Raw genomic sequence first — 23,323 nt, 5'->3', positions numbered from 1 at the left:
CCTATCTTTTACGAAAACATAATATAAAGATGATGTGGGGTGTTTTACTAAAAGGGCTTCTTGTGGATGCCGTATGGGCATCCATGGTACTTAGGTGGGATGCTGAGATTTTCCAAGTCCTGCTAGAGAGGATCTAAGGCCGGCCCAGCCCTCTGCTTGGCAGGGAAAAGCGGCACAGATTGGGGATGTCTTAGTGGTCAGAACCAGTCCAGATTGGTGATTACCTGAAGCAGCCGAAACTGACATGGGCCCTAAGATATATACAAATTTATTTCCAAGAGAAGCACGAGCGACAACAGGGAAATCAAAGCCAGTTGTTAAGTTGAAGGCGATTATAGAGCTACAAATGGAGGCAGATTTTCCGAGTCTGGGCACTAGGGAGACACCATCATGGGGACAGAATCAAAGAGCAAGGGCTGGATGAAGTTGAAAAGGCTCCAACCTTAGATGAGCATTTGAGACCCAAGGGCTCATTCTTGTTGGCCATCAGCCACATGGGGGAGGTGGGTCAATCATTGTCATTATCTTAAGCAGAAATTATGGCCATCATCTGTGTTTAGTCCCTCACATCCCAGAAGCTAGAAGGTGCTTGTCAATGTCAAGGATGCAGCACGTAAATAGTAAAACATTGAACAAGATAAATTAGTATAGAATGTGTTTCTTCTGGTCAACTTTTCGATTGTACTCGAGGCACATGTGTGGCTGTAGAAATGAGGCCAGGATGAAAGCAGCCATTAATTTCCCCCCTTATTTGTATGTTTTAGATTTATCCTTGCCCACAAAGCTAGGAAACTGGCACGTCTTACCAAAGATGAAAGGTAAGAAAAAAAATCACTCTTCTTTCTTTCTTCCCTCCCCCCCTTCCTTCTCCCTCCCTCCTTTCCTTTCTTCTTTCCTCCTTTTCCGCCTACTCGCCTGCCTTTCCATTTTACTACACTTTATAACGTAAAGACCGCCTAATAATATGTGTGCCGCCAATGCGACGGGGGCGCTATGTTAAATATGAGGGTCTTTGTGTAAAGGCCCCGTGCCAATAACTAAAGAACCAAGTATTCAGATGATCACTTGGTGAGTTTATTGTACATAAGATACCATGCAAGGAGCTATCTTGAATACAGAAATGGACATAACCCAGGGGCAGGAAATGTACTTGGGAAGGAGACAACCAGGTAGACTAAATGACTGCATGGCAGGGCAATCTGCTGTGTCGTTGCATGAGTGATGTGTGACAGCTACAGATGAGAGATACAGAGGGACGAGTTTTTCTGGAGGCCGCAGTTTCTTCCAGCAGTTAGTGTTCACCCCCGCCAATTATTTATTCCCACACCACCACTGATGCGGATTTCCCAACTAAGAGCCTCTGAATTGCATTCCTTCCCCGCCTGTTATCACCATCCTCCGGGACTATGGCCACTGTGCTTGGCCGGGGGTATGGAGGTCTGATGGGGCCACGCACCTAAAAAAAAATTGCCACTGGAATATTAAGATCCAAGAAGGTAGGAGGTTTCGTCTGGCCCGTTCACTGCTGGATCTCCAGTGCCTGGAACAGTGCCTCCAACAACTCTTTTCCCAGTTTATCTTTTGACCATGTTTATGGTTTATTTGTTTGATGCTATAATAAAATTTTAACTTCTTATGAAGTTCAATTTATCAATGCTTAAAATCATTGCTTCTGAATGGTCTTGTATACATTGAAAAGATTTTTTAAAAATTGTTTATGTTTGTTTTTGAGAGAGATAGAGAGAGAGAGACAGAGCGCGAACGGGGGAGGGGCACAGAGACGGAGACAGAATCCAAAGCAGGCTCCAGGCTCTGAGCCATCAGCACAGAGCCCGACCTGGGGCTTGAACTCCTGAACCGTGAGATCATGACCTGAGCCAAAGTCAGATGCTCAACCAACTGAGCCACCCAGGTGCCCCTAGAAAAAACTTCTTTTAAAAGTGTTTATTTATTTTGAGAGAGGGAGAGTGGGTGCCTGGGGGAGGGGCAGTGAGAGAATCCGAAGCACGGATTGACAGCGTAAAGCCCGATGTGGGGCTCGAACTCACAAACCATGAGATCATGACCTGAGCCAAAATCAAGAGTCAGGCACTTAACCAACTGAGCCACCTAGGTGCCCCAGAAACGATTTTTCTATTCCAAGATTACCGTAAAAATCGCTCATTTTCCAATTACTTTTTCATTTTCATCTATTATGTTGAAACTCTTTCGTCCTCCTAAATATATTTTGGTGTAAGAAGTCGCAGGGGACTTGAACTTGGTTTCAATCATGGGTAGCTCTTTGTCCCAGTACCATCTTACTGAATAATCTGTCTTTCTCGTAGGTTGTCATGCTACTTTTGAAAGTCATTGGCTGACTCTAAATCATTTGTAAGATTCCCTTCAGCGTTCTATAAAAATCAGACTTGAAATAACTATAATGTCATTCCTTAACTGACTAATGCTAACTGTTGGCTAATGTCCAATTCCCCCATGAAACTAAATTTCTTAAGAGCTACCATTTATTGGGGCGCCTGGGTGGCTCAGGTCGGTTAAGCGTCTGACTTTGGCTCTGGTCACGAGCTCACGGTTCGTGAGCTTGAGCCCCACGTCGGGCTCCGTGCTGACAGCTCAGACCTGGAGCCGCCTTCTTTTCTGTGTCTCCCTGTCTCTCTGCCCCTCCCACACGCGGGCTGTGTCTCTGTCTCTCTCTCAAAAATAAAATCAACCTTAAGAGCCACCATTTATTGAACACCTGTTATGTCCCAGTTACTGGGCCGGGACCTTTATGTGCTTCACATCAGTGGTCCTCAAACTTGAGAATCGCCTGGAAGGCTTGGGAAAACCCAGCTCTGCCACTGTTATTTCTGAACCAGCAGGTCTGGGGTGGGGCCTGAGAATTCGCATTTCTAAGTTCCCAGGGTGATGCTCCTGCTGATGATGGTGGTGGTCTTAGGGCCACACGGTTTTATACCAGGAATGGAAACAATCATGCCAGTTTCTTGATAAAACTAAAGCTCAGAGAGCTTAAGGAACCTGCTCAAAATCTCCTAGTATTTAAGTGTTCTGCAGAAGCAGCATGCAAAGCTTTTCTGGCTGTTTCCTCTTTCCGCTCTGGCCATTGCCTGGTTGGGGGACGGAGGCTGACAGGAAGGGGGATCATGTCCAGATCCCTCCAGAATCTTTAGCACTTAGCAGACTGACCGACTTCAGAGGTACACACTGTTTTCTCCTTTTTTTAAAAAATGTTTATTTATTTTTGAGAGAGACAGTGGGGGAGGGCCAGAGAGACAAGGAGACAGAGGATCCAAAGCAGGTTGTACCTTGTCAGTGCAGAGCCCGAAGCAGGTCTTGAACTCACGAACAGTGAGTTCATGACCTCAGTTGACATCAGACATTCAAGTACACAATGTTTTCTTGAATGAATAAACAAATTGCCGGGTGCCCCCTGCAATGCAGGCCATGTATCACTTTGTCTCCCTTAATACTATTTGTGACCTCATAGATTTAAGACATTTGGAATAGATACAAAGTGCCTTGTTGGGGCATCTGGGTGGCTCAGTCAGTTAAAGCGTCCGACTTTGGCTCAGGTCATGATCTCACGGTTCGTGGGTTCAAGCCCCGCATCGGGCTCTGTGCTGACAGTTCGGAGCCTGGAGCCTGCTTCGGATTCTGTGTCTCCCTCTCCCTCTGCCCCTCCCTGTTCCCACTGTGTCTCTCTCTCTCTTTCAAAAATAAAATAAACATCAAAAAAAATTTTTTTTTAAAGAACAAAGTGCCTTATTTGGAAAAACTAAAATGAAATGATTAGTGGAAGCAACAGCTCACAGGGTCTTTTACTTTCTTTTGTTCTTCGTTTTCACTTTTGTCTTTTTCTCCCCCCCACCCCTTCCATAGGATGAAGAAACTCTGTGAGCTTTATGCAAAAGTTCTCGGCTCCCAAGAAGCTTTGCAAGTAAGGCTGTGTTTCATCTCTTTCCCGAGAGAGAGAGAGAGAGAAAGAGAGAGAGAGAGATCTGGCTGTGTCCTCAAGGGACTACTGGGGAGGGGCTCACTCAAGTAGGGTTCTAGAGCCCGTGTTTTCTTGGAAATCTTCTCGGAAGGTCTGCACGGGGCTGGTCAGCTTCCAAGTTGTCCCAGAGAAGATGGGTCCCAGCTGTGCCCTTGGCAGCTCAAGAACCCTGCAGCGCTGTTGCGTATCCGGCGATGCTACACTTGACCCTGAGTTCAGAGCTCTTCCTGGCTCTTGATTTTCTTCAAGATAAACCAGCAGTAACCCCCCACCGACCCAGGTGGATAAAGGCAGGATGGGGCGGGACAGAGAGGCAGTGTGGTAAGGGCATTTGGTGACAGTCAGAGGACCCAGTGTGCCCATAACCAGTAGCCGTAACCACCTCCTTGCTCCGTCTTTAAAGCAATGAATTGATGTTCTTGTTACATTCACCGGACTGCTGGCTCTCTAACATTCGAACATGGATTAAAATCACCTTTTGAAAGCGATTATTAAATCCAGTTATCCATGAAGCATTTGAAGACAATGGGGACCCATGTACATATGAGCAGTTAGAGCGTGAGAAAAATCTAATGAGGGGGCTAAGAATGTTTAACGTGCTAAGCCTCTTAAATCCAAATCTCCCCAATGCACACCGTGACCTAGTTGAGCAGCTACATGGCTTAATCTTATTACTTTCACACTTATCTTGCTCAACTTCACCGTGGCTCGCTTCCTCCTAGTCAGGCTGCTCTGGCTTTTCAGTTTATCATTTTTGTTCATTCTTTTTTTTTTTTTGTAATGTTTATTTATCCTTGAGAGAGAGAGACAGAGCACAAGCGGGGGGAGGGAGACAGAATCCGAAGCAGGCTTCAGGCTCTAAGCTGTCAGCACAGAGCCCAACGTGGGGCTCGAACTCATGGACCATGAGATCATGACCTGAGTCAAAATCAAAAGTCAGATGCTTAACTCGCTGGTATGGGGCGCCTGCGTGGCTCAATCGGTTAAGCATCCAACTTCGGCTCAGGTCATGATCTCACGGTTCATGAGTCCGGGCCCCACATCTGGCTCTGTGCTGACAGTTCAGGGCCTGGAGCCTGCTTCTGATTCTCCCTCCCCTCAGCTCCTCCCCTGCTCACACTCTGTCTCTCTCTCAAAAATAAATAAAGATTAAGAAAAAAATTTTTTTAACTTGCTGAACCACCTGGGCGCCCCTCTTGAACAGCATTTTAATTAATTTATTTTTTTTAATTTTATTTTTTTTAATTTACATCCAAATTAGTTAACATATAGTGCAACAATGATTTCAGGAGTAGATTTCTTAGTGTCCCTTACCCATTTAGCCCATCCCCCCTCCCACAACCCCTCCAGTAACCCTCTGTCTGTTCTCCATATTTATGAGTCTCTTATGCTTTGTCCCCCTCCCTGTTTTTATATTATTTTTATTTCCCTTCCCTTATGTTCATCTGTTTTGTCTTTTAAAGTCCTCATATGAGTGAAGTCATATGATTTTTGTCTTTCTCTGACTAATTTCACTCAGCATAATACCCTCCAGTTCCATCCACGTAGTTGCAAATGGCAAGATTTCATTCTTTTTGATTGCCGAGTAATACTCCATTGTATATTTATACCACATCTTCTTTATCCATTCATCCATCGATGGACATTTGGGCTCTTTCCACACTTTGGCTATTGTTGATAGTGCTGCTATAAGCATGGGGGTGCACGTGCCCCTTCGAAACAGCACACCTGTATCCCTTGGATAAATACCTAGTAGTGCAATTGCTGGGTCACAGGGTAGTTCTATTTTTAATTTTTTAAGGAACCTCCATACTGTTTTCCAGAGTGGCTGCACCAGCTTACATTCCCATCTTGAACAGCATTTTTAAACAGAAAACACCAGTCATGGGGTGCCTGGGTGGCTCAGTCAGTTAAGCATCTGACTCGATTTTGGCTCAGGTCATGATCTCACACTTTTGTGGGTTCGAGTTCTACATCGGGCTCTGCGTTGACAGTGTGGAGCCTGCTTGGGATTTTCTCTCTTTCTCCCTCCCTCTCTCTCTCTCTCTCCTCCTCTCTCTGCCTGTCTACCCCACTCACACCTGCTCTCTCTCTCTCTGTCTAAAAGAAAAATAAGGGCACCTGGGTGGCTCAGTTGGTTAAGCCTCCAACTTCAGCTTAGGTCATGCTCTCACAGTTCATGAGTTCGAGCCCCACGTCGGGCTCTGTGCTGACAGCTCAGAGCCCAGAGCCTGCTTCAGATTCTGTGTCTCCCTCTCTCTCTGCCCCTCCTCCTCTCGCGCTGTGTGTGTGTGTCTCTCTCTCTCTATCAAAAATACACATTAAAAAAATTAAAAATAAAAAAATATATTCATAAATACATACATAAAACAAAACAAAATAAAAGGTAAGACCAATTTAAAAATGGAACAAGACAATTGCAGTTGACGAACGGTTCCTGACACATGCATCCACCAAGTGAGAGAACTTTTCTTGGGTCAGAATTTCTTCAGAGTTTATTAGCAAGGACACTTAGCTTCCCGAAGATATGTCTCTAACGTTATCGGGCTAAGAAGGCTCTATTTCAGATCGATATTGGTTCTTCAGTAGGAAGCCTACCAGACTGTGTTTGATTTATTCCAGCCTAGCTGGCTTCCTCTGGGTCTCCTCTAAGCTTTTGTCCTTCCGTCTTGCAGCCCGTCCACTACGAAGAGAAGAACTGGTGCGAGGAGCAATACTCCGGGGGCTGTTACACCACCTACTTCCCCCCTGGGATCATGACTCAATATGGAAGGTAGAGCAAAAGCGCGCTAAGCTGTCACTGAAATTCCGTGAGTCTGAATCCAGACTCTAAATGGGTTCCGATGGCTTTTCTCCCTTTTTTTTTTCTTTTTTGGTAAATTCTTACAAAAGACAAGAAGGAGCAAGAAATCCCCAGTTTCCTTTGCATCTTGTGAATCTCATGCATGAAGTCATTCTAATTCTCCATCATGCTGGTGCCTTACCCTCTGAGTCCCTCTGAAGGAGCGGGCCCAATCAATGTAACCAACGAAGGTTGCCGCATAAGAACAGGAATTCAGAGAGTCAGAGGGCTCACTTGTATTGTCAGAAGAATTATCTTTATACTGACTTTAGAGCTCAGTAAGATCTCCTTAAGTGGAACCGTAGACCTGCCCGCATGGGTACAGCATTAATAAAAGCAATCCTCAAATCAGAATTGCTTTGAAGTTTATTATCAAGGACGCTGACCTGCCCAATTTTTGGATTTGCTAAGTATAGAATACGTCCATAGTAATCGCTTCATTCGGGATTTATTGGCTAAGTGCCAACCATTTGCCAAACACCGTGCTAGAAACTTCGATACTGAGAAAATTCCTCCCTGCCGTGAAGGAGCTGACAGCGTTGGGGGCTGTGGTGGGGATTGAGAGAAGAGAGGACAGCAGACATTGTGGTAGGTCCTCTAACAGATGGGCTTACAGATACCATGGGGGACCCAGGGAGGGATCGGCTTGCCTGACCGAGAGAAATCTAAGAAGGCTTCATAATACACATACCACCTGAGGAGTATAGAAGGCGGGGAAAGATATTGGAGAACGCATCCTGGGCAGATGGACCATTATGAGCAAACACTTGGAGTCCTTCAAGTTTATGGGTTGTCTGGGGAGAGTTCTGCATGACTGGGCTCTGGGTGACATTGGAAAGGGAATAGAGAATCAGAAAAGCAAATAGGATCCTTTGCCTCATAGAACACAATCAAGAATACAAAACTTACCCTTTCAACAAAGAACGGCCGATCAGAGCATCACTTTTGGTTTTGGTTTCGTGATTCGATTAGATCTCTGACCACGGGCTGGCAAGTTTTATGCTCAATCCCATAAGGTGTTGCAAGAAAATGTGTCTCTGGCATTGGGATGGTGGGGAGTGAAAAGGAGATTCACCCACACTGGCGTGACCCTGGCCACGTGACAGAAGCAATGTAGACCCCATCGTGTCGGGCATTGGTGTGACATGATAATGCCCTTTTTTCATCTTTATTTCTTCCCAAGGAAGTGTGTCAGCCTTCATATCGCTAGCTGCAATTCGTAAGGTAGAAACTAAGGCTCAGTATATCTTCCTTTGACCCTTCAGGTTTATGACATTTGAGATACTGCAGAGAGGGTTATCTTCATGACTTTGGAAGTACACGGAAAAGATCCTGCTTCCAGATGAAGACGGGGCAGTATTGACAGTGCTTTAGTAAAGAACACATATTTTACTTATTATTTATTTTTTAACATTTTTATTTTTATTTTTATACATATTTATTTTTATACATATTTTTTAACAAATATTTTAATTAAATATTTGTTAATGTTTATTCACTTTTTGAGAGACAGAGTGTGAGCAGGGCAAGAGCAGAGAGAGAGGGAGGCACAGAATCCAAAGCAGGCTCCGGGCTCTGAGCTGTCAGCACAGAGCCTGACGTGGGGCTCGAACTCACGAGCCGCGAGATCGTGACCTGAGCCGAAGTCGGACGCATAACCGACTGAGCCACCCAGGCGCCCCAAGAACACATAGTTCTTAAGGAGTTTTACTTCCGGGTAGACAGAAAAACTAATGGTACTGATGAAGCAGTGAAACACATAAAGAAATATTTTACTCCAGCAAGCCATGAGGAATATACGTGGAAATATCCTTTTTTGTGAATAGATACCATCTGCTCACTCACCTGTGGTAAAAAAGGCAGGGACGTTTCTTCTCCAGCTGTTGGACTTTTTTTTCCCCCCCACAAGCAAAGATTTGCACATGGCCAGTAGAGGAAAACTATCTCTCTGTTTGACATTAATTCTTGGTTTTTACATTTTTACGTGGCAACGTATTAGCCTGACTAGTTCTCTAAGCCTTTCTTCTCTCCTCTAATATTTCACTCTAGGATTTGGCCAGGCCTTCCATCCTGGGGTTTCCAATTTGGGGGTTAGTTCCTTCAAGCTGAAAAAAGCCAACATGTGGTGAAAGCAACATTGTTTAATGAACTTGGAGAAAGCAAATTTACCTTCTCTGGCAGGGAGCCCTTCCTGAATACCCTTAGGCTCTCCAGACCATGCTGGCTATGGATCATTCCAGATTATTCCATGCACTATAGTCAGTATTTAATATTCTACAATATCTTGTCTTCTACTTCCTACTTGGCAACAGTAAGGGCCAATGAAAGAAAACCCCACTAATTGAAGCATGCCCATTTTTTGGCTGATAAAAGTCTTGGTGGTATACAGGGTTGACCAAGATAAGAGTTTGGTTGTTCGCTCTGGACATCCACATCCTTTACTTGATATAATGGAAACCTGATGGGGAGCCTGGGTGGCTCAGTTGGTTAAGCATCCGACTCTTGGTTTTGGCTCAGGTTGTGATCTCACGGTTCGTGGGTTTGAGCCCCGTGTCGGGCCCTGGGCTGACAGCTCAGAGCCTGGAACCTGCTTCAGATTTTGTGTCTGCCTCTCTCTTTGCCCGTCCCCCACCTGGGCTCTCTCTCTCTGTCTCTCTCTCTCTCTCAAAAATAAATAAACATTAAAAAAATTGTAAAAAAAAAAAAAAAAAGGAAACCTAAGATAGGATGAATAATGACATCATAACAGTGCTCCCCATATGGTGTTTTTGTCAGGGTAGCAACAAACCATCCCTCTTAGAAGCTAAGTTCTAACGCACTTTTGTCCCACTGTATAGCGTATGGGCACTCCTTCCTAACTAGTGACGATGATACACAAGACAAAGCATAGAGGATAAAAAACAGAGACCTGGACCTCTGGGAGACCTAGTTCAAATCCTGGCTCTGCTATTTTCTAGCAGTGTGGCTCTTGGCACATTTCTTCAGGCCTGTTTCTTCATGTGAAAAAGGGGACAATGATAACAGTAGCTATGCAGTGGAGTTCTTGAAAAGGATCAAGTAATTCAGTAGAGGGAAGAAGTATAACCAGGTGGCTAAGACTGTGGGTGCTGGAGTCAAATGGCCTGGGTTCAAATACCAGCTCTGCCACTTACTAGCCATTACCTAGAGCAAAGGACTTTGTGGCTGGTTAGACTCCCCCGGAAGCAGACTCTGAAGCACAGGTAGCACATGAGCTACGTATGAGAGAGAGCCCTTGGTGTTGATGCTTGTGGAAGTGAGAGGAAAGAACCAAGAGTAGGAAGAGGGAGAAGTTGGACCGTGATGTAGTCTCGTGAAGGCCTCAGCTGATCCCCTAGGGAGCTCTGGAGGTAGGATGGCCCGTGAGAGTTGTTCCAAGTTGGAGCAAGGGGGTTAGGTCTTTACCACCCCATGATGATTGATCATTGAGTGCTTCTGCTTCTGGGAGAAGGCATGACCTTGAGATGAGACAGTTTTCTTCAGCAGTCTCCAAAGAGGATTGACATCAGAAGGCATGTTCTGGAAGCACCCCCCCCCCGCCCCCCGGCCAGTAGCTGGGAATAAATCCTTCATTCTTGCCAGGGGAGGCAGGGGGTCTTGACAGTGTTTCCCAATGACACACAGTCTCTGTACCTCCATAGTCTCATCTGCAAAATGGGTATGATAACAGCACCGACCTCATAGGGCTGTGGTGAAGATTGATCCACTTAGAAGAGTGCTTGGCACCCAAGAAATGTTAACTGTTACTGAATGCAGTAAAACTCTTAACACTGGTAGAGGGAGGCACTCAGTGAGCGGTAGTCTTGTAGCCGTCATCAGACCCACAGATTTGTTACCGGTCACCAGTAGAAAACTTCTTAGAACTCATTGGACCGTGCTCACTAAGAGATGGGGAATCCAAGAGCTCGGCGAGAGGAAGTGATTTGCCAAGTTCATTGCTGGAATAGCCAGGTAGGGAACCGGGACATGTATCACCTTGCTTACAGCTGGTGAGCCATGAACGGAGCTATACATGACTCGGCTCAAATAGTCCCAAGTTCCACGTAGGTGAAGTAAATACATACTCCCCTGATGTCAGTCCCTTTACCTGTAAGCTCTTGGTGCAGGAGGGGACTTCAGCTTGCATTCCTTGTCTGTAACAAGGACCATGCGATAGCTAGAGGAAGCTGTGAACCTTATTCCAGAATTGCCAGTGTGCTCCTGATGTTTAGTATCAGAGGAAACCGACCACACTCGGTCTTTGCAGGCAGGCTCTTCTCTGACTCTCTGAGACTGACCACTTTTACCTCTTTGCTTTTGTTTCAAGGGTTCTACGACAGCCCGTGGGCAGGATTTATTTTGCAGGCACCGAGACGGCCACCCACTGGAGTGGCTACATGGAGGGGGCTGTGGAGGCCGGGGAGAGAGCAGCCAGAGAGGTAAGGCCTCGGGGTCACGGGCTGTGGGGAAGGAGGCAATGCAGGAGTCTGACAAACAGGTCGAAGATGTCTGAGATCCTGGAGGCCAACTCCCCAGTAACCTCCACCTGAAGATCCATGAAACACCGCTTTTAAAAATTTTTTTAATGTTTATTTACTTTTGAGAGACAGAGAGACAGAGGGCGAGCGGGGGAGGGACAGAGAGAGAGGGAGACACAGAATCTGAAGCAGGCTCCAGGCTCTGAGCTGCCAGCACAGAGCCCGACGCGAGGCTCGAACCCACGAACCGTGAGATCATGACCTGAGGGGAAGTCTGGCACTTAACCGACTGAACCACCCAGGCGCCCCATGAAACACCATTTTAACAGTATTCTCAGGAACAATGAACATCTTAATCCAGAAGCAATAATGAAAATATCTGTCATGGAACCCAAAGTAAAAAGACCCTATGGGGCAAAAGATCACTATGGATATACTTAAAAGATAACCTAGGTCTAATATAAAACCAAACACATTTTTATTATGACTCAGAATTCGTTTATATATTTCCTGACAACCCCTATGATCTCATGTTCAAAACTACTAAAATTTCTGGTGAGCCTAACAGTTGGAGCCTCTTATGTTCTAGATGAAAGACCTTTTAGAGCCTTTTAAAGGTTGAATGGACCACATTGGCTTTTACCCTGGTGTTTTGATGGATATCCCAAGAGACGTTCAGTTAGTCCTTTATTTTTTATTTAAAAATTTTTTTTCTGTTTATTTATTTTTGAGAGAGAGAGAGAGAGAGAGAGAGAGAGAGAGAGACAGAGCACGAGTGGGGGGAGGGGCAGAGAGAGAGGGAGACACAGAATCCGAAGCAGGCTCCAGGCTCTGAGCTGTCAGCACAGAGCCAGACATGGGCGCTTGAACTCACAAACCGTAGAATCATGACCTGAGCCAGAGTTGGACGATTAGCCGACTGAGCCACCCAGGCGCCCCCAGTTAGTCCTTCACAGAGCAGATTCGCAGGAAGATGGTGTCTTTTACTTTTACTATTCGCGAAAATAACTCTTTCTTTTCAGATCCTGCATGCCATGGGGAAGATCCCAGAGGATGAAATCTGGCAGGCAGAACCAGAGTCAGTGGTAGGTTGCATTTTATTTCATGAATTTAAATCTCCTTTCTCTAAAAACAATTATTTGCAGAAAGAACCACTTGTATATAGTCCCACGCCTTTCCCTAAGGGATTCAACCCATGCATGCTTAAAAAGATAACCATGATGGAGACCAATTGGACAGTAAATTTCATATTAAAAAAAATTAAAAAATTTTAAAAAATCAAAATAAAATAAAACCTCCGGTTTTTCAGAAAAAAATGGAAATCAATTTGACAATGAATTTCATATTTAAAAAAATACATAAATAATAAAAAATAAAAAATTAATACAAATAAATAGGTAAATAAAATAAAATCACTTACTGTTTCTCAGGAAAAATAAATAAAGAAATAAATAGACAGATAACCATGAGTGAGGGCAGAGGTGAGAGAGATGTAAAAGAAATTGATAAATTTGTAGCTGCCACATCCATTGCAGGTTATCAGGGGGAAAAAAACACGATTTTTTTTTTTTTTTTTGGCCAGAGAGTTCTAGGACATATTAAGAACTCAATGATTGCCTGCTGAATATATCTCTAACCTGGTGATTCCCAACAAGGGGTAGGAAACGAAAGGAAGATATGTCAGCATCCCATGTCTACAGTCCAAGGGATGCAGCGGAATGAAACAGAGCAGATTTAGATTAAAAACAGCATTTGCAGTATACGCCCTATTACTTTTCTAATAAAACCTCAGGAACTTCTCCTATAGAGCGAAATGCATTGCAGAGGACAAGGGTCAAAAGGGTCAGAGTTACTCCTTGATCAAGGTGAAAAGTAAAGCTCTGCCAGTGCCCGTCACTGTCTTAGTGCCTCTGTCAGAGATGGGACTGGGGGCTGAATGCACCGCGGATTCATTCCCCTCAACAAATAGTGACTTTGTAGCTACTCTGCCGCGGCCACCATGTTAAGGGCCTACCACTGCGTCCACGGGGCGACAACATGTGGGGAGAACAGGTGACAACCAGAAGGCACAAGGCTCATGAACCAGACACGCCAGGAGTGTGAAAAGAAGGGGCCATCTTGGCCTGGGGACACAGGAAAGGCTCCCCCAGGAGCCTGTGAACTAAGACTGGAAGCATGAGTCCGCATTAGCCAAGTAAAGGGCCTAGCGGAGAATGGGGGATACGTGTCATGAGCAGCGGGCACTTTATATTTAACGGCCCAGCGGTTGGCAAGAGTGGGTCATGTTCAGAGAGCTGGAGGAAATTATTTCTGGAGCAAAGCGCGTAAGCCCCGTACTGACAGCGTATGTTCTCCGAATCCAGGATGTCCCCGCGCAGCCCACTACCGCGACCTTCTTGGAGAGACATTTGCCCTCTGTGCCAGGCCTGCTGAGGCTGCTTGGACTGACCACCATCCTTTCGGCAACCGCTCTCGGCTTCCTGGCCCACAAGAGGGGTCTACTTGTGCGGTTCTAAGGAGGGGGCGTCTGTAACTACACTTTCCCTTTACTCCGTCGGGTGTGTGGGTTTGGGGAAGGGGTTGCAATAAAGTTCCAAGAAGATGTGTAGACTGGAGAATGAGGTGGGGAGCACGAAGACAAGTCAGACTTGCGACCGCAGCACACACAGTATGTCTTCTTCCGTTTGGCCCCTACATGTGGTCCCCCGTACCTGGCTTCGCGCTCTGTCTTGCCCATGTCCCACTTTACCACCCCCAGAATCTTTACAGTAGCTAAACAGGCTCTTTGAGGTCCTCGCTGTCCCACAATGCACCTTGCCCATGCACAAGAAAGCTAGTTTTTTCCCCACCTCTGTGGCTTTGTGCTCGTCTCTTACATATAACGTCCTCTTCGTCCAAGTTCTCTGCCTTTGTCCTTAGAATCCCATAATGTTATCGCTGGGCCTTACAGACCACCCAGGCTTCACCTTCTATTATAGTGGTGATCAAACCAAGGCCAGGAGGGGCGGAGCTGAATGAATTGCCCCAGGTCTACAATAAGCCACTGATACCTGGGGGGCTAGAACACAGGTCCATTGCCTTTCCCACCCCTCAGTATGTGTGCCCCGATCACCCTCTTCCGCTCCCTGCCATGGTCACTGATGGCGTTCCTTTGTGTGGGTTTGCTCTGTACTGAGTTGTTACGCGCTACGCAGTGCTACTCGTTAGGTATCCTTAAGTCTTACTGTCTCGTGCAATGCGTCTTTGGCTGACGTTAATTTCTTGGAGGATAGGAATCTTGTCTTTTCTTCCCTTTGTACCCTCCATTGTGTCTGGATACAGAGGTCAGCACACATTTAGGCAATCTAAAATAAAGTTGATTGACCAGATGTCTGTTGTCTTCTTTTGGGGGGTGGTGACTTTCGAGGTTTTGACCGATCAAATCAAGACCCAGTATTAGGCACATAACTGTGGGTTTAATGTATTTGGTCAAAATTTCCTCGAGGCCTAGATGATGCATGCATTTTGACTGCGTGACCCATCATGGGCGATGTGTAGGTGAACACTTGGTAAATGATCCATAATGATATTATAAGGATGCTAAGAGAACTCCTTCCTTTCATACCCCCCCAAAAACCTGTCAAAGTAATTGGCATATTAATAAGATGCTTTAACTATTAAGATAATTATAATATTTCAGTTGACTGTTTCATATTCCTTATCAGTGCAAAGCTTTTTACTAGGCACACTCATTAATTTAAAAGTACAGTTTCAGAGTCCATTAAATCCTATTCAAACTACTTTTTGAATAGGATATCATCATTTCAAAATATTCATGTGTCTCAACTCCCGAGGTCAGTTCTTGTCACAGTATATTTTAAATCCATACGTGACCACTGTCATTCCCTTCTTTAGAAAATGGTATCTATATGAGATGATGATGTTGATGAACCTTATTGTAGTAATCATTTCACAGTATATATGTTCCATCATTGTGATGTACATTTTAAACTTACACTGTGCTGCATATCAGTTAGATCTCAATGTAACCGGGACACAAAGGTTTACCGAATTTTTAAAAAAGAAGAACCAGGGGCGTCTGGGTGGCTCAGCTGATTGAGCATCCGACTCTTGATTTGGGCTCAGTTCATGATCCCAGAGTCATGAGATCAAGCCCCGAGTTCTGCTCTGTGCTGACAGCACGAAGCCTGCTTGGGATTCTCTCCCCCACCTCTGCCCCTCTCCCACTCGGGCACGTGCACTCTCTTTTTCTGAAATAAATCAATTTTTAAAAATAAATGGTTTAAAAAAAAAAAAAAGGAACGGGTGCCTGGGTGGCTCGGTCGGTTAAACGTCCGACTTCAGCTCAGGTCATGATCTCACGGTTTGTGAGTTCGAGCCCCGCATCAGGCTCCTTGCTGTCAACGCAGAGCCCACCTGGGATCCTCTCTCTCCCTCTCTCTGCCCCTCCCCCCACTCATGCACGCTCTCAATAAATAAATAAATAAACAAATAAACAAATGATAAAAAATTAAAATAAAAAAAAACACAGGAAGAATCACATCAGGAGTTACCTTTTCCAGGAATCTTCTGGACCATCGATCCTCCATTTGGGCCAGATAGTCCTTTTCTTTGTTCTCCCAATGCCACATGCATAGACCTTGTGTCCTACACTTACCACACGATACTGCAATTGCCCAGTCATGTCAATTATCAGTTACCGAGGTAAATCCTGAGATCGACAAAAATGGGAAATGTGAAAGCCATAAAAAAGTTTCTTCTCCGTTAAAACTCCTCATCAGTTTTGAGGGTATAAAAAGAGTGGGGAGGCCTTTTGTGAATGGGGTAGATTAATGAAGAGATCTCTCCAGAGAGCTGCCATGCTCTGAGTCCAATGCACCCCAAGGAGGAAGGAGAGGGGTGCTACCTTCTCATCCCAAGCCTAGTGAGAGGGCTTTGTTTCCTCTGAGCGATTGACACACCCCTGAGGAATCTAAAGCCCTGGGCTCTGCTCAGGGTGCTTCTGACCAGAGAGCAAGGGACTCTCACAGAGACTGCCAAAAAATGAGAAGCTGAATAGGTATCAAAATTGGCCATCCGCAGGGGCGCCTGGGTGGCTCATTTGGCTAAGCGTCCAACTTCGGCTCAGGTCGTGATCTCGCAGTTGATGAGTTTGAGCCCTGCATCGGGCTCTCTGCTGTCAGCGGAAGCCCACTTCAGATTCTCTCTCTGTCCCTCACCCCCCTCTCAAAAATAAGTAGATCGTTTTTAAAAAATTGAGCATCCATGGGGTGCCTGGGTGGCGCAGTCGGTTAAGCATCCGACTTCAGCCAGGTCACGATCTCGCGGTCCGTGAGTTCGAGCCCCGCGTCAGGCTCTGGGCTGATGGCTCGGAGCCTGGAGCCTGTTTCCGATTCTGTGTCTCCCTCTCTCTCTGCCCCTCCCCCGTTCATGCTCTGTCTCTCTCTGTCCCAAAAATAAATAAAAAACGTTGAAAAAAAATTAAAAAAAAAAAATTGAGCATCCACAAGGAAGGCACTGCCTGTGTTGGGGTAGTCAACGTCAGAAAGGGCCAGTATGAAAGTCTCTGAATAAAACCCCACAAGTGTCCCCATAAGAGTCGGTCTTCATGACATTCATGTCCAGAGAATATAAAACCATCGTCCAAGAGGACCACTCAAGTAAGAATGTTCACTGAGCCTCCTTCCCTCGTCCCTTTCCACGCACACCCCTGAAGTCACTTGGCCTACTGAGGCATCTCAACAGCAGTGACCAATGTCATTGGATGTGACATCATGCGATGTCCTAAGATGTCAGGGACGTCATGAGACTTCACTGAACTACAGTGGGCTGATGTCCCCTACTTCACTTCTAGTTTTTCTATGGAAACCGAGTATACCTCTGCCAACATTCCTCCCTCCCATCTGCTTTCTTTCAAACTTCAATTCTCCTTGTCCCCAATTACCTAGTCCTCTGTCACTACACACCCTTTAGGGTTTTGTCTCCTGGACAATCAGTCAGGATCACTTTACTCCCATCTTAGCCCTGGCTCCAAACTAAGAAGGACATGTTCTCATTTCAACAATCGATTAAACCTTGTGATCCAAAGAAAATTGTCTAGAATGTTCTGGAATCTAAGGAACTGTGTACACAACCAGGTGCAATGTGGTGCTGGGTTTGTGGTTGTTTGTTTCCTGTTAGTTTGTTTTTTAAGTGCTGAGCAAGCTTCATCAGGAAATTCTCCTGGAGAGGGAATCTTAATGACATTTCAGTCTGTAGACACTAGAAGCCAAGCTCCTGCATTGGCAACAACTGATCTAATCAGACCCTGGGCTCCTACTTTCTGATATGATTGCTCTTGTCATTTCTGCTGAGACCATGCAATGAGTCACTGACATATCATATACCACTCCAGCAGAATGACATTTCAGCCTCTGGCCCCCATCCGTGATCCCTTTTGACCTCTTCTTTCGCCTTTCCTTACTTCACTAATCCTCAACCATTTCTTCCTTAAGCATTCTGGTTCAGTTTATTCTTCTGCTTCAAGGCAAAATGCTGAGTGGCACTGAGCTTTTGCACTTGAGTCTGACATACCGAACTGTCTTACCTCTAGGCCATTTCATTGTATTGTATTTTCTTTTCCCTAACCTGCTGTTGTCATAGACTCTTAAGTCTGAAGTTCTCTTTTGGCCAGCAAAAGGGCGGACGCAGGATTGAAAGCGAGAGATGGCTAATGTCCGGGAAAAGACAAGAGCCCGGAATAAGGGGCCTTGCCCCATTTTTATTAGGATCAGAAGGCTTACAAACATAACGATCGACATGCACATAAGGACAGTGAATCTGTGAACATTAGCTTGTGGACGTGAGGGAAAGGGGGTCTCGAGGATACTTGGGGTTAGGGGTTTGGGTTAATACAAAAGAAAATCCAGGCGCTGGGCAGTTGGGAGGAAGGTTGTTTACAGCGGACATGAGGCAGCATCTCTGTTTATCTTTGCCAGCCTTGGGGATGAGACAGATAGGGGGAAATAACCTCAGGGTTGACAAGGCACCTTTTCTTTTGTTAACCATCTCCACTCCAGGCGGCTTTGTTTGCAGCACAGTGGTCCATAGTCCAATTCACCAATTTACCTAACCTGGCCCTATCCTCCTGTGAAAGCAGCTTTCTGCTATAGTATTAAATTGGGGGTGCTTTCACCCTGAATATCTAATCTTGTTATTCCTATGTATTGGGCACCTTTGTGCCGTTTCTATTTCAAGCCTTTGCCTCTTTCTATTTTGAGGGGCTCTGCACCCCTCCCTATTTTGGGGTGACTTTGTACCTCCCTATTCCTGACACCTTTGTGCCTCCCTATTCTCAGGGTGTATTTGCACCCCCTTGTTCTTGGGTGACAGTCTGATTTACCCAAACTTGGGGGTGAGCATTTCATGACTTTGTATTTCTTTATGACTTGTCAACCTGTTGGTGTGAGCCCGGGGCGGGGGGCGGGGAGGTTCCTAAGCTTATCCTCCACATGCTGTCAGGAGCTTTTCAATCCCAGAATCTTCCCTGTGTTATAGAAAATCAAGAGGAAAGTCCTGATTTATGGCAGAGGGTGTGGGTGGGGCAGTGGGAAGAAGACCAGAGAGCTGGCTTGGGCTGTGAGCCCCTCATCCCCATTACCCATTCCTCTTCTCTGGCCTCCTGCTGTCCTCTGTCCGCTCTTCTCCTCTTCTGCTGCTTGTCCTCCAGTGCAGCCAGGTGCTTGGGCCCCAGTCCACCGGTCAACACTGGGTTTGGGTAAATATAACCCCTTCTGGAGTCCAAGGCTCACTGGCGATATTGGCCCTTTGGATTATGCATCTGTATGTTTTAGGAGCATCCCAAGGACAAGACGGTCTTCAAAGTAATGTTTTTCTAAAAGCTGCTTGGAGTGTTAAAATCAGGAAATAAATTATGTCCTTAAGTAGTGTAAGAGCCTCCCTGCCAACTCCCTGCCTCCTTGAGCCCCTTTATTCTAGATGCCCAATGCCAAAAGCACCACTTAAGCAAAGGACAATGTAGGTGATGAAACCTGCCATAGAAAAGAGCAGTATAAGAACGGGGCTCACAGAGGGGGGCTCTAGATGTTACAGGCCACTCCCATCGACAATGGCCATTTCTTTTTGAGCCACAAGTTAGGGCAAAATGTTGGGTATTAGACTTAGTCAATAATCAATCCTTCCAACTTCTTCCTAATAGAATCTTGCTTTGGTTCAGCTATTCGCCCACTGTTCTGCTGCAGGGTAGCTAGGCTGGCCACGTCCTCAGCCCCAAGCTGTGGGTACTGGTCAGTCTAAGCGAATAGTGGTGGGCCTGTTTCCTTTGTCAATGATTGACTTAAGCCTAACTATGTTATGCAATTCTGCCTAATGGAACAAAAGAAGTCTTCTTGGGAGGTAGGCTAGAGCTTCTGGGAAAGTGAGGGAAAGGGTTCCTCACTCTTTTTTTTTTTTTTAAGATTTGATTTTTAAGTAATCTCTACACCCAGTGTCGGGCTCGACCTTACAACCTTGAGATCAAGAGTCACATGCTCTACTGACTGAGCCAGCCAGGCACTCCAAGGACCTTCATTCTTAAAAACAGACACATGAAATAAAAAGTCCCCTCCCATACTTCCTATGGACAAGTGTCTGGATGAGATATTTGTAATTGCTACAACCATCTAACTTTCAAGCCAATGACAAATCCCACACACAGAACAGGTCAGGGCCAAAAAAGTCACAGAGAGGGATGCCTGGGTGGCTCAGGTGGTTAAGCGTCCGACTCTTGACTTTGGCTCAGGTCATGACCTGACGGTTGTGGGACCGAGCCCCGCGTCGGGCTCTGGGCTGATAGTGCGAAGCCTGGCTTGGGATTTTTTCTCTCTCCCTCTGTCTCCGCCCCCCGCGCCCCCCCCCCCCCCGGCTTTGCACACGTGTGCTCTCTCTTTCTCTCTCAAACTAAATAAATAAACATTTTTTTAAAAGTCACACAGAAACTGAGTTGCATTCCTGATGCACCCTGCTTACAGCCTACCCTGACTCAGGATGGCTGACCATATGAAAAATAAGTTCAACAGTTTTAAATATGTGTTTTCTGGTATTTAGAGTCCAAAGCATCCTACAAGATGCACCTAACTCGACACAACTTAAGACCTTCTTTCAAGACCGTCTTTGGATAATAATCATGCTTATTATTAATTGTGATAACAGCTACCCTTCATTACGCATGTATTATTTACAAGACACTGTATATCATCTCTTTCAATCCTGAGATCACCCCCATAATCTCCATTATACAGATGAGGAGTCTGAGTCTCAGAGATGCTATGAGACAAAGGTCTCATAATCAGGAAGAGGTGGACATGATCTTCAGCCCCCCACCCCCACCCCGGGAGTTGTTCTAAACCTCTAGGTGTTCTCTTCACTTCCTGAGCCAGGCTTATAAGAAGTTATCCAGATGTCCATCGATGGATGAATGGATAAGGAAGATGTGGTATATACACACAATGGAATATTACTCAACAATCAAAAAGAATGAAATCTTGCCATTTGCAACTACGTGGATGGAACTGGAGGGTATTATGCTGAGTGAAATTAGTCAGAGAAAGACAAATATCATATGACTTCACTGATACGAGGACTTTCAGAGACAAAACAGATGAACATAAGGGAAGGGAAGCAAAAAGAATATAAAAACAGGGAGGGGGAACAAACCATAAGAGACTCAAATATGGGGAACAAACAGAGGGTTACGGGAGGGGTTGTGGGAGGGGGGATGGGCTAAAAGGGTAAGGGCCACTAAGGAATCTACTCCTGAAATCATTGTTGCACTATATGCTAACTAACTTAGATGGAAATTTACAAATAAATAAATTAGTAATAAAAGAAAAAAAGAAGTTATCCAGAACACCAAGGACCTGACCTCTCTGAGTTGCTAGTATTTCCAAAGCCTAGATATTTTCCTTTGCAAAACAGCTTTTTTCTTGCTCTCTTAGCACTCTGTTGAACCCCCACATCTTCTTGAGATATATATATATATATAAATATATATATATATATATATATTTTTTTTTTTTTTTTTTTCCTACTGCACTATATGGATCATAGGATCATCCCCATTCAACCATAACTCAGCAAGTATATATTGAATACTATCTCTTCCGGGTCTTCTAGGTGCTGGGAATATAGTTGTGAACAAAACTGAGGAAGCCCCTCCCTCATGGAGCTTAAATGCTAACAGGTAGACAATCAATCAGTCAGTACTGTGATGCACCATCCGTGGAGAGAAGTGTCATCAAGAAAATGCAAGCAAGGTAGGGGAAAAGTTGTGGTGTGGGCAGAGGGTGGTATGCTCTTTGGGGGAAGAGCCTTCCAGGCAGGCGAAACAGCAGGTGCAAAGCCCAAAGGTGAGAGCATGATTGGAACATCAAAGAAATAGCAAAGGAGCCCGCAAGGCAGGAGCAAGAGTCACAGAAAACTAGCGGTAGAGGAAATAAGGTTGAGAGTTTGACGGGAGCCAGGTCATGTCTTAGGCCATAGTAAGGCTCTGGCTTTTTAGTCTGAGGGTGAAGACAATCTACTGGAGGGTTTCTAGCAGGCGAGGAGGTTTGGCAAATGCTGGGCCACTTGGGTGGCTCAGTCCATTAAGCGTCTGAGTCTCAGTTTCAGTTCAGGTCACGATCTCAGGGTTCGTGAGTTCAAGCCCCATGTCTGCCTCTGTGCTGCTTGGGATTCTCTCTCTCCCTCTCTCTCTCTCTGCCCCTCTCCTGCTCATACAGTCTCTGTCTCTCTCAAAATAAATACACTTAAAAAATGTTTTTTCCAGGGGCACCTGGGTGGCTCAGTCGGTTAAGCGTCCGACTTCCGCTCAGGTCGTGAACTCACGGTTTTTGAGCTCGAGCCCCACTTTGCGCTCTGTGCTGACAGCTCGGAGCCTGGAGCCTGCTTCGGATTCTGTGTCTCCCTCTCTCTCTGCCCCTCCCCCACTCATACTCTGTCTCTCCTTGTCTCAGAAATAAACATTAAAAAAAAAACTTAAGGGGCGCCTGGGTGGCTCAGTCGGTTAAGCAGCTGACTTTGGCTCAGGTCATGATCTCACGGTCCATGTGTTCGAGCCCCACGTTGGGCTCTGCGCTGACAGCTGGGAGCCTGGAGCCTGCTTCGGATTCTGTGTCTCCCTCTCTCTGACCCTCCCCTGTTCATGCACTGTCTCTCCCTGTCTCAAAAATAAGTAAAACGTTAAAAAAAATTTTTTTTAATAAAAAAAAATTTTTTTTTAAATAAAAGAAATTTTTTTTCCAAAAAATTTCTTTGTAAGAATTACTTTGTAGAGGATACTATGGTCTGCCACCCAGATTCCTCTGCTGGGGACTAATGGTCCTCCTTCTCCCTGGAAGTTAGGAAGCTGATAGCTCATGGCTTTATCCCTTTCTGTAAGCTGATGAAACCCCCTGGCCCAAAGATCTGCCTCTCCCTAGGGGTAGTCCACATCCAATGACTGGGCTCAGCTGACACCTCTATGGCAATGAGGTCATAGTTCAACTTCACCTTCTGCCCAGTTTTGTTTCCCTCACTCCCTCATAGGTGTTGATCCCAAGGGCACCCTCGGGAAAACTTCCTTGGTCGCCTGGTCTAGTGTAATAGATTGGAGAGATCTATTACATATCCATGGACATCCAAGTGTGGATGGCAGGTAGACTATTGACCATGCCTGTTAGAGTTTAGGGGAGAGTTTGGGGCTGATGATATAATTTGGGGAGCCCTGGGATTGAGTGTAGAGAAATGTCTGGGGATGCGCCCCGAGACATTCGAACATCTCGTGTGAAATGTTCCGTATATATTCGCTCAATTGCAAGCAGTTGTGATTCTGGGGTGCCTGGGTGGCTCTGTCAGTTGAGCATCTGACTCTTGATTCCAGCTCAGGTCATGATCTCACAGTCCGTGGGTTCGAGCCCCACGTCAGGCTCCATGCTGACAGAGTGGAGCCTGCTTGGGATTCTCTGTCTCCCTCTCTCTCTTCCCCTTCCCTGCTTGTGT

The 23,323-nt window shown here is 45.6% G+C and overlaps 1 protein-coding gene across 1 annotated transcript in view; it reads left to right on the top strand.

Moving 5' to 3' along the window:
* MAOB (monoamine oxidase B) overlaps positions 1–14,676 on the top strand; it is a 114,984-nt gene extending 100,308 nt beyond the window's left edge. The window contains exons 10-15 of the mRNA XM_058714827.1: positions 765–818; positions 3,877–3,934; positions 6,667–6,764; positions 11,158–11,269; positions 12,331–12,393; positions 13,672–14,676. Of these exons, the coding sequence (XP_058570810.1) occupies positions 765–818; positions 3,877–3,934; positions 6,667–6,764; positions 11,158–11,269; positions 12,331–12,393; positions 13,672–13,824 (538 nt within the window). The 3' untranslated portion in view covers positions 13,825–14,676. The remainder of the gene's footprint in view (positions 1–764; positions 819–3,876; positions 3,935–6,666; positions 6,765–11,157; positions 11,270–12,330; positions 12,394–13,671) is intronic.
* Positions 14,677–23,323: the final 8,647 nt, after the last annotated feature.

This window comes from Neofelis nebulosa, chromosome X (assembly GCF_028018385.1).
Source record: "Neofelis nebulosa isolate mNeoNeb1 chromosome X, mNeoNeb1.pri, whole genome shotgun sequence".
In the NCBI taxonomy this organism is placed as follows: domain Eukaryota; kingdom Metazoa; phylum Chordata; class Mammalia; order Carnivora; family Felidae; genus Neofelis; species Neofelis nebulosa.
This window is presented reverse-complemented; position numbering and strand designations above follow the sequence as displayed.